We start from the raw sequence: 15,391 nt of genomic DNA, 5'->3' as shown, positions 1-15,391 counted from the left end.
GCTACATGTTTGGATAGGTGTGTAAGCAATATGGCAACAAAAAACCCCACCCAGCCAATCATACTATATCCAATCCTTTGAGAGTTACAAGTAGGATGGGCTAAGTTTTTCAACACAGAGTAAGTGTTGATACTGGGTGTGTTTCAGATACACAGATTCTGTGCATTTTATAGGAACATATGACATTCATACAATAGGGTTCCTAAGATGTTAATAAACACTTCTCCAGGCTTTGTCAAGATCTGATGACCTATTCAGAGCTGACCGGTGCATTATCTACATATTGAACACACCGCCGTAACACTATAGAAAGTGACGCTAAACTGACAACACAGGAAAGGAGACGGCGTGGTTCTGGTTTTAATGCAAAGCACTTAACCTTTACTTGAAAGAAGGTAATATACATTAAGATACAATATGAGCAAAATCATTTAACGATGGATAGAGAGGAAGATATCCTTTCTTCTCCACTCGCACCAGCCCCAGAGAGTAGTGCGAAATGTTACAGTTTTTCTTAGAAAGAAAACGGTGAGAAGCAGACCTAAAACTTGTCCAGGCATCTTTACTTGCTATGATACACTGTAAAAAAGGTTCTATATTAAGCAGTAGTCCATGTCATTAACATCCTCAATAACAAAAAACAAAACAGAAAAAAATATTGTAAGGAAATTGAGTTTTTTTTTTTTAATGGTTGCCCTCCAACTAAGTAGTTTAACCTCAATGGATATAAATAAATAGGGAAAGGGGGGAGAAGAAAAAAAAGTTTTACAAGCAAAGAATCCTCAATCCCAGCATGGCTGGAACTTCGTGGTCTTTCTTCCAAAATATCCACACTTAAGACCGTGTGACCACTACTGTTGTCTTTTCTGTAGCAGGTGCATCTGCAATCCCTTATCATGCTAAACACCTCCAAGTAAAGCAGGTTAAAATGCTGGCTGCCCTTTAAAATCTGACTAAATGAATCTTGTCTACTTTTTCCTATCCTGGGTGGTTGGTGAGAAAGGCTTTTCATAACAGAAAGTGATAGTAAACTCTGCATGAGAAAAGGAATTGGGTTTACAGCGAAGGAAGGTGTTTTTAACCAAGCCTTAAACGACATCTTCTCATCAGCTACACTAGTAGGGGGGAAGCCACTGGCATTATTATTCACATATACTCACCAAATCTAAAATTACGTCATTTATTTAACGATCTTCTAGCTCAAATCCCAACAGCTTCAGCTGTTCTCCTTTTCTTCCGGACAAGATCCGTCAGTTAGCCAGCCGGCCAATCAGGTGTCAGGGAGGCGGCCCTAACTTTGTACACGTTTGAACAATTATCTCGTCTGTAAAGAGGAAGGACACCAACAGTAGTTGACAACTGAAAAGTATGAATGTGTTGGTGATGCAGTGAGCTGGGACGATAAACTGAAAAGTATCGACACCGACCACTTACCGTGGACATTTGGCTGATATTGTTCATTACGATAACCTATAGGACCCTACTAGAGAAATGTGAAGTTTGAAATGAAATAAATTAGCCAATATGGGTGACTGTTAATGGGACAATTGATAGCTACAACATTCAAAGTAGTAGTAGTAGTAGTTGTTGTAGGGGTAATATAAAAAATAACTGTGGTGCACATTAATGTTATAAACTTATCATTCAATTTATCGTGATAATTCAGTCAATTTATCGTGATATGGATTTTGGTCCATATCGCCCAGCTCTAGTGGGTTTGTAGTTGAGTTGGTGGTGGGTGTTGTTGATCAGACTGAGTACATGTTCTTTGTGGTGGAACCACTCTTGCTAGACGTGTCGTCATGTGACTGGTAGCCAATCAGGAGCGTGATGGGGATACTCAGGCGCTCTTTATACTGTTGTCTGGAGAGAGAGAGAGAGAGATGAGAAAGAGAGGGAATGATGAATAGGTTCTCAGTAGTCTTACATGCATTGTCGCCACTTAGTGGTGAACTAGAAACATTGCAGAGCTGTAGTCTCAAAATGGATGTCATTTCTGCCAACTAAACCCTTTCTGTACTCCCAGGGTAACTTGAAGGATAACCTTGTGACCATGAATGTTTTTCATTTGAATTCGTTCAACTTCAATAAACATAATATACAGAAAACCTTCAGAATTCTCTCAATGTGCCCAAATGACATTGTGCACGCGCAAGATTCTCAATTAGATTTTCTCAACTCCTCACATCCTCTCCTTTTAAAACCAGTCAAACGTAAGCAGGAGGAAGTAAAAAAAAAAAAAAGCATGGAAACAAATGCAATTATATGAAATGATGACACTAGCGTGTCTTCAAGCAAATTACATTTACCGGGGTGGAATCCCAAAATACATGCAAAAAGAAATGTAGTTAGTTATACACACACCAAAAAATAATACAATTACACACATATATATATATATATATATATATCCATCTGCCTCCTGTGGTTGCACAGGATATATAATATATACACACACAATACATACATACATGTGTGTGTAATATATATATATATATATATATATATATAAAAACACACACATAACTAGCTACATTTATTTTACATGTATTTTGGGATTCCACCCCTGTAAATGTAATTTGCCTGAAGACACGCTTTTTTTAAATAAAACAATAAGTAGCGTGTCGTTATTTTTAAATGTGTGCTTTTCTCCTCCAGCCCACCTGGTGTTCAATCTTCCCAAGTTCTCCCATGTCACCCCTCTCCTCCGTACACTCCACTGGCTTCCAGTTGAAGCTCGCATCCACTACAAGACTGGTGCTTGCCGATGGAACAGCAAGGGGCACTGCCCCTCCCTACCTTCAGGGTATGCTCAAACCCTACACCCCAACCCAAGCACTCCGTTCTGCCACCTCTGGTCTCTTGGCTCTCTCACCTGGTTTGTTATCTTAAGATGAATGCACTGTAGGTCGCTCTGGATAAGAGTGTCTGCTAAATGACTGAAAAGTAAATGTTATATCAACATCTGTTTCAAAGGGGGGTGTGGCTGAATTAAAGAACCCTCCTCTGCGTAGGATAAACTTGAGAATCCTCAACCAGAGGAGGCAATTGAGGATAGGAAGAATTTCCAAACTGACACACGCCTACATTTGGTGACGGAGGAGTGGAGGACAGACTTTTACCCAATGGACAAAAGGAAAGAGATATGACCTACCCTATCGCCACGATGGCTTCCTTGTTCTGACAGTTCCCAGTCCAGATGGATATTTTATCTCCCTTGGGTCGGACATTGACCACCGCGCCACACACGTCCTCACTGGCCTCGTCAAACGACTCGCCGATTAAACACAACAGCTGCAACACACACAATTCAATACTCGAGAATAAATAACATGTATTTACCTGTTAATTCACTGTCTAGCAACCCGTCCTTAACAGAAGATTATTCGATACTCTGGTAGTATAGCCATGAAGAGCTGCAGGAGGGTTGTGTTCATCAAAGTGAGGAAACTGACTGAAAGATGGAGGCTCTACCTGGACCATTGCAATGTTTTTTGTTGTGCCCTAATGAATACTACAAAGCCCAGGTCAAATTTATTAGGGTACACAACTGCAAACATTCAAACATTTTGCAATGGAAAACAAAAATGAGCCTTTCCTTCGGTCCCGTTTGCTGCTTAATGAACAGGACCCAGGTTCAGGGATAATGATACTTACCGTCTCCATCCAGTAGCGGTCAAGGTCGATTTGTCTCTGCTGTTTGCTGAGGGTCATCAGCCACCTCCCACCCAGCTTGTTCTTGTCATCTTCCCACATAGGCTTCACTCCATCCTGACACACACAGTGGAGGAACGTTAGCTCACAACTTGACCCCAACGTACCTCCTGGGCCCGTATTCATGAAGCATATTACAGTATCTAGGATCAGTTTAGCCTTTTAGACCATAATGAATAACATTAAAAGGTTAAGGGGGACTCTGTTCTGGTCCCCCCCGGGTGCATGTTTGGGTTTTTGCGAAAGCAAAAAACAACTGATTCAAATAATCAACTAATCATCAAGCTTTCATCATTTAAATCAGCTGTCCAGGGTTAGGGCAAAAACAAAAATGGGCACCCCCCCTTGGGGTCCCGAGGGCCGAGTTTGGGAAACGCCTACTCAGTCCTACTCAGAGGGGCTTTATGTTTTCATTCAACATCATTATTAACTTGACAACGTACAGAAGAGCGACATGTCCTCTGATAGGATACTGTTTGTTTCAGAAGTCCACTTACCTTAAATAAGCAGTAGTCACAGCCGAAGCCTAACTTACTGGGCTGCTGTATGTGGTTATATAATCTACAACACACAACCAAGAGGCACACTTAAACACAGGCCTACAGACAGAAATAATATTACACACTATGATTATAAAATGATAGTGAGACAATTGATAGTTCCATGCCATTCTCCATTTTGATGGAGGCACTACAGTCATGAGGCACAACATTCAGGGCACAGATAGCAATACATGGCATAGAACTGCCACAGTTAAAATGTCCATTCTGGAGAATTCATTTCTAGCTGCAAATGAACATTCTGCTCTGCTGAACAGGAAATGGTCCCTTTTTTCAACGCTGATTGTCATGACGACGCCATAGGATGGAGAGGTAGAATAAGGGATGGTGATGTGGATTAGGAGGGAGGAGGAAGAGGAGCAGAGAGAAAGAGGGAGAAGAGTACTCACGCCCAGAAGTCTTCCACTGTGTCAAACTTTGCGATGAGACGGAGGTTCTCTGTCCAGCTTTTGCTCTTGTCATTTTTGAAATACCACAGGGCCCATCTGAAGTGAAAGGACACAGTCAGAGATTCCCCATCGCATTCCCCGGTCCACATAGGCAGAGGCTTCTATTTGTCTTTAGTGCGCTAATCTTACCATCTGCAATCAGAGTGACCAGCCAATGTGACGGTCTGCATATCAACAGCCGTAACAGTTATGGAAATGTATGAATTGATATACATCATCCAAACCAGGATGATTTCTAACATAACAGCAAATGTAATAAAGCGTCCAACAGCAGACCTACAGTCAATGAAGCTTCCAATAGTAGACCTACATTTAATGACGCGTCCACAGACCTCAAGAGTTCCTCTGTGGAGATGGGAGAACTTTCCAGAAGGACAACAATCTCTGCAGCACTCCAACAAACAGGCCTTTATGGTAGTGGCCAGACAGAAGCCACTCCTCAGTAAAAAGGCACATGACAGCCCACTTGGAGTTTGCCAAAAGGCACCTAAAGCCCCTCAGACCATGACAAACAAGATTTTCTGGTCTAATGAAACCAAGATCGAACTCTTTCGCCTGAACGCCAAGCGGCATGTCTGGAGGAAACCTGGCACCATCCCTACGGTGAAGAATGGTGGTGGCAGTATCATGCTGTGTTGATGTTTTTTAGCAGCAGGGACTAGGAAACTAGACAAGATTGAGGGAAAGATGAACGGAGCAAAGTACAGAGAGATCCTTGATAACACCTGCTCAAGAGCGCTCAGGATCTTAGACTGGGGCGAAGGTTCACCTTCCAGCAGGACAATGACCCTAAGCACACAGCCAAGACAACGCAGGAGTGGCTTCAGGACAAGTCTCTGAATGTCCTTGAGTGGCCCAGCCAGAGCCCGGACTTGAACCCGATCCAACATCTCTGGAGAGACCTGAAAATAGCTGTGCAGCGACGCTCCCCATCCAACCTGACAGAGCTTGAGAGGGTCTGCAGAGAAGAATGAGAGAAACTCCCCAAATACAGGTGTGCCAAGCTTGTAGTGTCATATACAAGAAGACTCGAGGCTGTAATCGCTGCCAAAGTTGCTTCAACAGGGTCTGAATACGTATGTAAATGTGATATCAGTTTTTTATAAATGTATTATTTATAAATTTGCAAACATTTACAAAAAACGTTTTGCTTTGTCATTATGGGGTATTGTGTAGAGATTGAGGGGGGGGGAAACAATTTAATCAATTTTAGAATAATTCTGTAACGTAACAAAACATGGAAAAAGTCAAGGGGTCTGAATACTTTCCGAATGCACTGTATGTTATTGCCTATGCATTAATTTCCCCATGGTGTAAAACAGCAAGTGTAAGTAACATGCATATACATGTTGAATAACAGAACCAGGCAGTCTTCCATTGTTCACCAGTCCTACCATTATTCTATCATCCCTTTCCCAGGAAGGGCATAGTGTTGTAGGGGAGGGATAAATTAAGAGGGAGGGGTGGATAGGGCATGGCCTGAACCCTGTGCCCCCCGCCATACTAAACTTATACCCACGCCCCACCTGGTCCCTTCCTGAAAAGACCTCCGTGGTTAATTATCACACTAACTGTCAGTAGAGCAGTAGGCTAGAGAGGAAGCACTCTAGTGTTGCCCCACTGAAATATATACTGCTCAAAAAAATAAAGGGAACACTTAAACAACACAATGTAACTCCAAGTCAATCACACTTCTGTGAAATCAAACTGTCCACTTAGGAAGCAACACTGATTGACAATAAATTCCACATGCTGTTGTGCAAATGGAATAGACAACAGGTGGAAATTATAGGCAATTAGCAAGACACCCCCAATAAAGGAGTGGTTCTGCAGGTGGGGACCACAGACCACTTCTCAGTTCCTATGCTTCCTGGCTGATGTTTTGGTCACTTTTGAATGCTGGCGGTGCTTTCACTCTAGTGGTAGCATGAGACGGAGTCTACAACCCACACAAGTGGCTCAGGTAGTGCAGCTCATCCAGGATGGCACATCAATGCGAGCTGTGGCAAGAAGGTTTGCTGTGTCTGTCAGCATAGTGTCCAGAGCATGGAGGCGCTACCAGGAGACAGGCCAGTACATCAGGAGACGTGGAGGAGGCCGTAGGAGGGCAACAACCCAGCAGCAGGACCGCTACCGCCGCCTTTGTGCTAGGAGGAGCAGGAGAAGCCCTGCCAGAGCTCTGCAAAATGACCTCCAGCAGGCCACAAATGTGCATGTGTCTGCTCAAACGGTCAGAAACAGATTCCATGAGGGTGGTATGAGGGCCCGACGTCCACAGGTGGGGGTTGTGCTTACAGCCCAACACCGTGCAGGACGTTTGGCATTTGCCAGAAAACACCAAGATTGGCAAATTCGCCACTGGCGCCCTGTGCTCTTCACAGATGAAAGCAGGTTCACACTGAGCACGTGACAGACGTGACAGAGTCTGGAGACGCCATGGAGAACATTCTGCTGCCTGCAACATCCTCCAGCATGACCGGTTTGGCGGTGGGTCAGTCATGGTGTGGGGTGGCATTTCTTTGGGCGGCCGCACAGCCCTCCATGTGCTCACCAGAGGTAGCCTGACTGCCATTAGGTACCGAGATGAGATCCTCAGACCCCTTGTGAGACCATATGCTTGTGCGGTTGGCCCTGGGTTCCTCCTAATGCAAGACAATGCTAGACCTCATGTGGCTGGAGTGTGTCAGCAGTTCCTGCAAGAGGAAGGCATTGATGCTATGGACTGGCCCGCCTGTTCCCCAGACCTGAATCCAATTGAGCACATCTGGGATATCATGTCTCGCTCCATCCACCAACGCCACATTGCACCACAGACTGTCCAGGAGTTGGCGGATGCTTTAGTCCAGGTCTGGGAGGAGATCCCTCAGGAGACCATCCGCCACCTCATCAGGAGCACGCCCAGGCGTTGTAGGGAGGTCATACAGGCATGTGGAGTCCACACACACTACTGAGCCTCATTTTGACTTGTTTTAAGGACATTACATCAAAGTTTGATCAGCCTGTAGTGTGGTTTTCCACTTTAATTTTGAGTGTGACTCCAAATCCAGACCTCCATGGGTTGATAAATTGGATTTCCATTGATTATTTTTGTGTGATTTTGTTGTCAGCACATTCAACTATGTAAAGAAAAAAGTATTTAATAAGATTATTTCTTTCATTCAGATCTAGGATGTGTTGTTTAAGTGTTCCCTTTATTTTTTTGAGCAGTATATGTTATTATTACACAACACCAGTGTTGAGACGAGAAAAGACGTGGCGTGACTCATCTGGTGAACCAGGTTGAGGTCATAGACATGTGTAAACAAAAACACTAACGTGTCAGTTAAGGTAAAGCCTGTGGATTATGGAATGGTCTACACTACCGCTGTTGGGGTCCTGAAGAAAAGACAAAACTAAAGGCATGTTGAGCCACGGACCCATAAACACAGTGTGTTGAAGTCCAGAACTCCCTACAACAGTCACACAGTGTGTGTATATTGAGTGACTCCAGACGTCCTAGTCCCCAGCATCACCCCGAAAAACATCAGGAGGAGGAAGAGGTTGCACAAGGCTTGTTTTTTCTCTGGCGGCGGCGTAATGCCACCCTAAAGTTACATTCAGAGAGCTGCAAAGTACCAACTCCAAAACCAATGTACAGTGAGGGAAAAAAGTATTTAATCCCCTGCTGATTTTGTACGTTTGCCCACTTACAAAGAAATGATCAGTCTATCATTTTAATGGTAGGTTTATTTGAACAGTGAGAGACAGAATAACAACAACAAAAATCCAGAAAAGCGCATGTCAAAAATGTTATAAAATGATTTGCATTTTAATGAGGGAAAGTAGTATTTGACCCTTCTGCAAAACACGACTTAGTACTTGGTGGCAAAACCCTTGTTGGCAATCACAGAGGTCAGACGTTTCTTGTAGTTGGCCACCAGGTTTGCACACATCTCAGGGGGGATTTTGTCCCACTCCTCTTTGCAGATCTTCTCCAAGTCATTAAGGTTCCAAGGCTGACGTTTGGCAACTCGAACCTTCAGCTCCCTCCACGATTTTATATGGGATTAAGGTCTGGAGACTGGCTAAGCCACTCCAGGACCTTAATGTGCTGCTTCTTTGTTGCCATGGCCATGTGTTTTGGGTCATTGTCATGCTGGAAAACCCATCCACGACCCATTTTCAATGCCCTGGCTGAGGGAAGGAGGTTCTCACCCAAGATTTGACGGTACATGGCCCCGTCCATCGTCCCTTTGATGCGGTGAAGTTGTCCTGTCCCCTTAGCAGAAAAACACCCCCAAAGCATAATGTTTCCACCTCCATGTTTGACGGTGGGGATGGTGTTCTTGGGGTCATAGGCAGCATTCCTCCGCCTCCAAACACGGCGAGTTGAGTTGATGCCAAAGAGCTCCATTTTGGTCTCATCTGACCACAACACTTTCACCAGTTGTCCTCTGAGTCATTGATGTTCATTGGCAAACTTCAGACGGGCACGTATATGTGCTTTCTTGAGCAGGGGGACCTTGCGGGCGCTGCAGGATTTCAGTCCTTCACGGCGTAGTGTGTTACTAAGTGTGTTACTAATTGTTTTCTTGGTGACTATGGTCCCAGCTGCCTTGAGATCATTGACAAGATCCTCCCGTGTAGTTCTGGGCTGATTCCTCACCGTTCTCATGATCATTGCAACTCCACGAGGTGAGATCTTGCGTGGAGCCCCAGGCCGAGGGAGATTGACAGTTCTTTTGCGTTTCTTCCATTTGCGAATAATCGCACCAACTGTTGTCACCTTCTCACCAAGCTGCTTGGCGATGGTCTTGTAGCCCATTCCAGCCTTGTGTAGGTCTACAATCTTGTCCCTGACATCCTTGGAGAGCTCTTTGATCTTGGCCATGGTGGAGAGTTTGGAATCTGATTGATTGCTTCTGTGGACAGGTGTCTTTTATACAGGTAACAAACTGAGATTAGGAGCACTCCCTTTAAGAGTGTGTTCCTAATCTCAGCTCATTACCTGTATAAAAGACACCTGGGAGCCAGAACTCTTTCTGATTGAGAGGGGGTCAAATACTTATTTCCCTCATTAAAATGCAAATCAATTTATAACATTTTTGACATGCGTTTTTCTGGATTTTTTTGTTGTTATTATGTCTCACTGTTCAAATAAACCTACCATTAAAATTATAGACTGATCATTTCTTTGTCAGTGGGCAAACGTACAAAAATCAGCAGGGGATCAAATACTTTTTTCCCTCACTGTAGATCAAAAAGAGGCTTATGTGGTGTGCATGGCTGGTGGCGTAGGCATGGTTGAATTTTAGAGCCCCCCCCCATCTTGGCAGTGTAGAATTTCCTGCAATTCTAAACATGTCTCCATGGAGCTGAGCATGTTTTGCAGTTTTAAAGCCAATTTCCTGCAATTCTATGTATTTTTCCATGGCTAATGCTGTGTTATTTTGCTTAAACATAACAAAATCAATACAGCTAAATTCATTGTATTTGGAATTTTCAATTCTCCCTGTCGATCTTTGAGGTGATTGTTAGTTCTCAAAGATTATTCAAAAAAAACCTATAGGTACATTATGTTGTTTTCTATATACTTATATCTGATTTTAGTTGTGTACGTTTTATTTATATTATACACTACCGGTCAAAAGTTATATAACACCTACTCACTCAAAGGTTTTTCTTATTTTTTTTTTTATATTTCCACATTGTAGAATAGTGAAATTGTAGAATAGTGAAACTATGAAATAAACAAATATGGAATCATGTAAACTCAGCAAAAAAAGAAACGTCCTCACTGTCAACTACGTTTCTTTTCAGCAAACTTAACATGTGTAAATATTTGTATGAACATAACAAGATTCAACAGACAAACTGAAGAAGTTCCACAGACATATGACTAACAGAAATTGAATAATGCGTCCTTCAACAAGGGGGGGGGGGGGGGGTCAAAATCTAAAGTAAGTCAGTATCTGGTGTGGCCACCAGCTGCATTAAGTACTGCCAGTGCATCTCCTCCACATGGACTGTACCAGATTTGCCAGTTCTTGCTGAGAGATGTTACCCCACTCTTCCACCAAGAAACCTGCAAGTTCCCAGACATTGCTGGGGGGGGATGGTCCTAGCCCTCACCCTCCAATCCAACAGGTCCCAGATGTGCTCAATGGGATTGAGATCCGGGCTCGTCGCTGGCCATGGCAGAACACTGACATTCCTGTCTTGCAGGGAATTATGCACAGCACAAGCAGTATGGCTGGTGGAATTGTCATGTTGGAGGGTCATATCAGGATGAGCACCACATGAGGGAGGAGGATGTCTTCCCTGTAACGCACAGCGTTGACATTGCCTGCAATGACAAGCTCAGTCCGATGATGCTGTGACACACTGCCCCAGACCATGACGGACCCTCCACCTCCAAATTGATCCCGTCCAGAGTACAGGCCTCGGTGTAACGCTCATTCCTTCGACAATAAACACTAATCCGACCATCACCCATGGTGAGACAAAAACGCGACTCGTCAGTGAAGAGCACTTTTTGCCAGTCCTGTCTGGTCCAGCAACGGTGGGTTTGTGCCCATAGGCGACGTTGTTGCCGGTGATGTCTGGTGAGGACCTGCCTTACAACAGGCCTACAAGCCCTCAGTCCAGCCTCTCTCAGCCTATTGCGGACAGTCTGAGCACTGATAAAGGGATTGTGTGTTCCTGGTGTAACTCGGGCAGTTGTTGTTGCCATCCTGTACCTGTCCCGCAGGTGTGATGTTCAGATGTACTGATCCTGTGCAGGTGTTGTTACACATGGTCTGCTACTGCTAGGATGATCAGCTGTCCGCCCCGTCTCCCTGTAGCGTTGTCTTAGGTGTCTCACAGTACAGACATCGCAATTTATTGCCTGACCACATCTGCAGTCCTCATGCCTCCTTGCAGCATGCCTAAGGCACATTCACGCAGATGAGCAGGGACCCTGGGCATCTTTCTCTTGGTGTTTTTCCAGAGTCAGTAGAAAGGCTTCTTTAGTGCCCTACGTTTTCATAACTGTGACCTTAATTTCCTACCGTCTGTAAGCGTCTTAACGACCGTTCCACAGGTGCATGTTCATTAATTGTTTATGGTTCATTGAACAAGCATGGGAAACAGTGTTTAAACCCTTTACAATGAAGATCTGTTTAGTTATTTGGATTTTTACAAATTATCTTTGAAAGACTGTCCTGAAAAAGGGACGTTTCTTTTTTTGCTGGGTTTAGCAACCAAAGAAGTATTAAAGAGTGTGCAAAGCTGTCATCAAGACAAAGGGTGGCTCCTTTGAAGAATCTCAAATATATTTAGATTTTAAAAAAAAAACAACACTTTTTGGTTACTACATGATTCCATATGTGTTTTCATAGTTCTGATGTCTTCACTATGATTCTACAAATAGTAAAAATAAAGAAAAACCAATGAATGAGTAGGTGTTCTAAAACTTTTGACCGGTAGTGCATATTATCTTTCTATACACACACACACACACACACCTCATTCATTCATTCATTCATTCATTCATTCATTCATTCATTCATTCATTCATATACACATATAAAACACTGTGGACATAGGTGGCCCTAAATAACGCTTAGGCGGCCTGCCCAAGGATGTCAATGGCAGAAAAATCTCTGCGAATCTGAAATCCACTGGTCTAGGATCAAGTTTTTCAAACAGGAAAAAAGACCAGAACTATGGAGTTTTAACGCATCAGAATGGCCCAGAATCTGTGGTTAGGGAGGGACAGCATCCACCTGAGGCAGGGACAGGACAGACAGAAAGGTCTAGAGTGGGTCTACTGAGGCAGTGTTTTATGTCAGCAGTTCTACCCGGTCCGATGTACTGCCTACAGTAGTCTATGGCCTGGCTCCCTATTGAAAAGACAGCCACTCGATGGGATGTGCTAGAACAGACAAAAGTGATGACATCACAATGTCAAATCTGTAGAGAGCAAGTTTGATCAGCTTTGTTCTTCATCTAGGTTTAGGGTTAAAGCTAGCTGTGAGCATGTGAATGGAAATATTTTAGGAAGCACCAAAGCGTTTTGGCTTAGTGAGCATGACCCTAGTATCCCCATCTGGGTTTGTTCATTTGGGCACACAATAATAACACGTTTTAAAAGGTTTTGCAACAAAAAAAACTACTTCATTTCTTATTGGACAAGTCCAGTTCTGATTGTCATTTCCCTTCCATTTGGTATCTAATGAATGAACATGACCCTGGGGTTTATTCACTAGGAACAAAACGGAAGCCGACAGAAGGAAAGAGGGAGGGATCTACCTGAAATTGTCCAATAGAAACTCTTGTTTTTGTTGCAGTACCCCAGGGATGTAATCGTTAGTCCAAACAGTTGCGTTTTGCAACAAAAACAAGTTTCTATTGGACAAATTCAGGTAGGTCCCTCCCCGTTTCCCCCTAGTGAATATACTCCTGGTGTCAATGCTGAGCAGCAGATGTGTTGTAATCAGCAGCCAGTTGCCAGCAAAGTGGAAATATTGTACCAAACAAGCACTGCTTCCAGCCCAAACATCTACAGGACAGACATAAGTCACATACAAGTCTTACACAGCACCCGGGTCTGAGAGAAAGTCTCAGCTATTTGGTGGAGATTCCACTGTAGTGAGTCATGGGCTACAGTGGCAGTGTAAGGAGCCCCTCTGTATTTACCTATGGTGAATAATATGGCAATCACAGGCAGAGTAGATTCAATGAGACATCTCTTCTAATCCCATCTGTTATGCTATATAAAGCTGGTATTCTGCAAAGTAATAGCCTATGTTTCAGGCTACCTGTGTTACTGATTGTTGCATGAGCTGACTACCACACAAAATGTTGTCTCATTTACTAATTGTAATGCACAAAAGCAGACAGACACACAGTACCCATACTTGTTTTGCAGGGGGTGTTTGATGTACTGCTCAGAACCAGTGACCACAGGTGGTGCAGTGGGGATTACTTCAGGTTGGGGATCTTCTGTTTCAGGTGCATTCTGGATGGGATGACACAGCAAAAACATTCATCAGTACAATATTAGCTGTTTGCAGGAAATCTGACATCCTTAGACCCATCCTGCCAATAGCTCCTAACATACACAATCATATCAAAATAATCCTGGATACTAACTGGGGCGACAGGTAGCCTAGTGGTTAGAGCGTTTGGGCCAGTAACTGAAAGGTTGGTAGATCGAATCCACGAGCTGACAAGATAAAAATCGGTCATTCTGCTCCTGAACACGTCTTAACTGACTTGCCTAGTTAAACAAAGGTTACATTTAATAAAACTACCACTGACACTAAAACAATACCACATGTGCAGGTATTCTATCCATGTCGGACTACATCGTAACGTTTTGTATAAAGACAAAACTAGGATTTCTGCCATTTCTACTACTGAATGATACATACAATGCCTCTACATGTCTACTGAATATCTACCAACATCTGTGAAGGAGATGCTGAAGATCTAGACTTCCACTATTGAAAGATCTAGAACAAGGTGATGTGAGGTGACAATGGCTATCCGGCTCTGTTTTGTCAATGTGGTTAGCTAGTTAGCTACGTTTTCTGTTCACCTGAGACTAAGCCAAACGCCATTACTAATAGCTACTACTACTACTACTAGAGAGCCACATGTGATTGAAACTCTAGCTACTACTCGGTAGCTAGCTCCTAAGTAGTTAGCTAGACCGTCCATATGCCTCATCTCTGATTCGCCGCAAGTCATGCGCCTGCTGGATGGGGCTGATGCCACTCACCAGTACGTTAACTAGCCAACTAAACCACTTTTGACGTTAACTACAGTTGCTAGTTAGCTATACGACAATCTGACATTATTGAATTAGCTAACTGGGAACAATTTAGCTAGCTAACTAGTTACAACTAGTAATGCATTCAATTTGGCCCCAAAACAGGTACATTTGTGCAAAAATGTGCAGATTCAAATGAGCAAGCCCCGTGGCAGCAAGTTAGTTAACATTAGCTATCAGGCTAGTTAGCTATAGTTAGCAAGGTAACATTAACGTAAAATCTAGCTAACACAGCACAGACACACGTGTCCAGATGTCACAATTTTTATCGTGTAAATAAAACCAATCACAAATACGATCAATAGTTTTGAAGGGACACAGTAACAGTGTAATATATTGAATTGTATTGACTCAATGAACCAAGTAGGAACTACCTAGCTATGTCCAGTCACTCCCTGCCAACAGTCGCCAATGCCACCCCCTAAATCCATCGCTAGTATTGCTGAGCATGTTGGAACCAGACACCCGCACTTTCATAGATCCTCGAGCAAAATAGTCCATTAAAACCTGGTAGATTTGAACCCTATAAGATGAAACTTAACGAAATAAAAAAAGGATGGGTTCTAAATTCCGTTTTTATTCGTGAAATGTCCACATACCTCGATCTCGCTTACCGGCTCCGAAGTCGCCATCTTGCCTGTAAAAATGATCCTGTCCGTTCGGAGCTGGTGCGTCACGAATCACTCAAAAATATACGGAAGCCTTTTTAGTTCAAGAGCATGTGAATGGCAGAAAGCCCGCTCTCTGACAGTAGACATTTCGCACGCAGGTATATTATCACTATTTACTCCAATTATAATACTACAAATATTTAAGTCTCCACTACACTGTGACAAAGGAATGGACCCGGGGAATAAGGTAAGCTATCT

At 43.4% G+C, this 15,391-nt stretch overlaps 1 protein-coding gene across 2 annotated transcripts; it reads right to left on the bottom strand.

Moving 5' to 3' along the window:
- Window positions 1-352: 352 nt before the first annotated feature.
- Window positions 353-15,251, bottom strand: LOC106577251 (eukaryotic translation initiation factor 4E). Of its 2 annotated transcripts, none has more exons than XM_014155185.2 (7): window positions 15,122-15,251; window positions 13,606-13,706; window positions 4,664-4,759; window positions 4,212-4,275; window positions 3,658-3,771; window positions 3,155-3,294; window positions 353-1,863 (listed from the first exon to the last, which is right to left on the bottom strand). In XM_014155185.2, the coding sequence occupies exons 1-7, from the start codon at window positions 15,152-15,154 to the stop codon at window positions 1,749-1,751; spliced, it is 663 nt and encodes a 220-aa protein (XP_014010660.2). In that variant the 5' UTR covers window positions 15,155-15,251; the 3' UTR covers window positions 353-1,748. The 2 variants fall into 2 exon arrangements, with proteins under 2 accessions (XP_014010660.2, XP_014010661.2); XM_014155186.2 differs by having other exon boundaries at window positions 15,137-15,169.
- Between the last annotated feature and the right edge of the window lie 140 nt (window positions 15,252-15,391).

This window comes from Salmo salar, chromosome ssa18 (genome assembly GCF_905237065.1).
Source record: "Salmo salar chromosome ssa18, Ssal_v3.1, whole genome shotgun sequence".
Classification (NCBI taxonomy): Eukaryota; Metazoa; Chordata; class Actinopteri; order Salmoniformes; family Salmonidae; genus Salmo; species Salmo salar.
The sequence above is the reverse complement of the archived record's forward strand: the minus strand, read 5'-3'. Positions and strand labels throughout refer to the sequence as shown.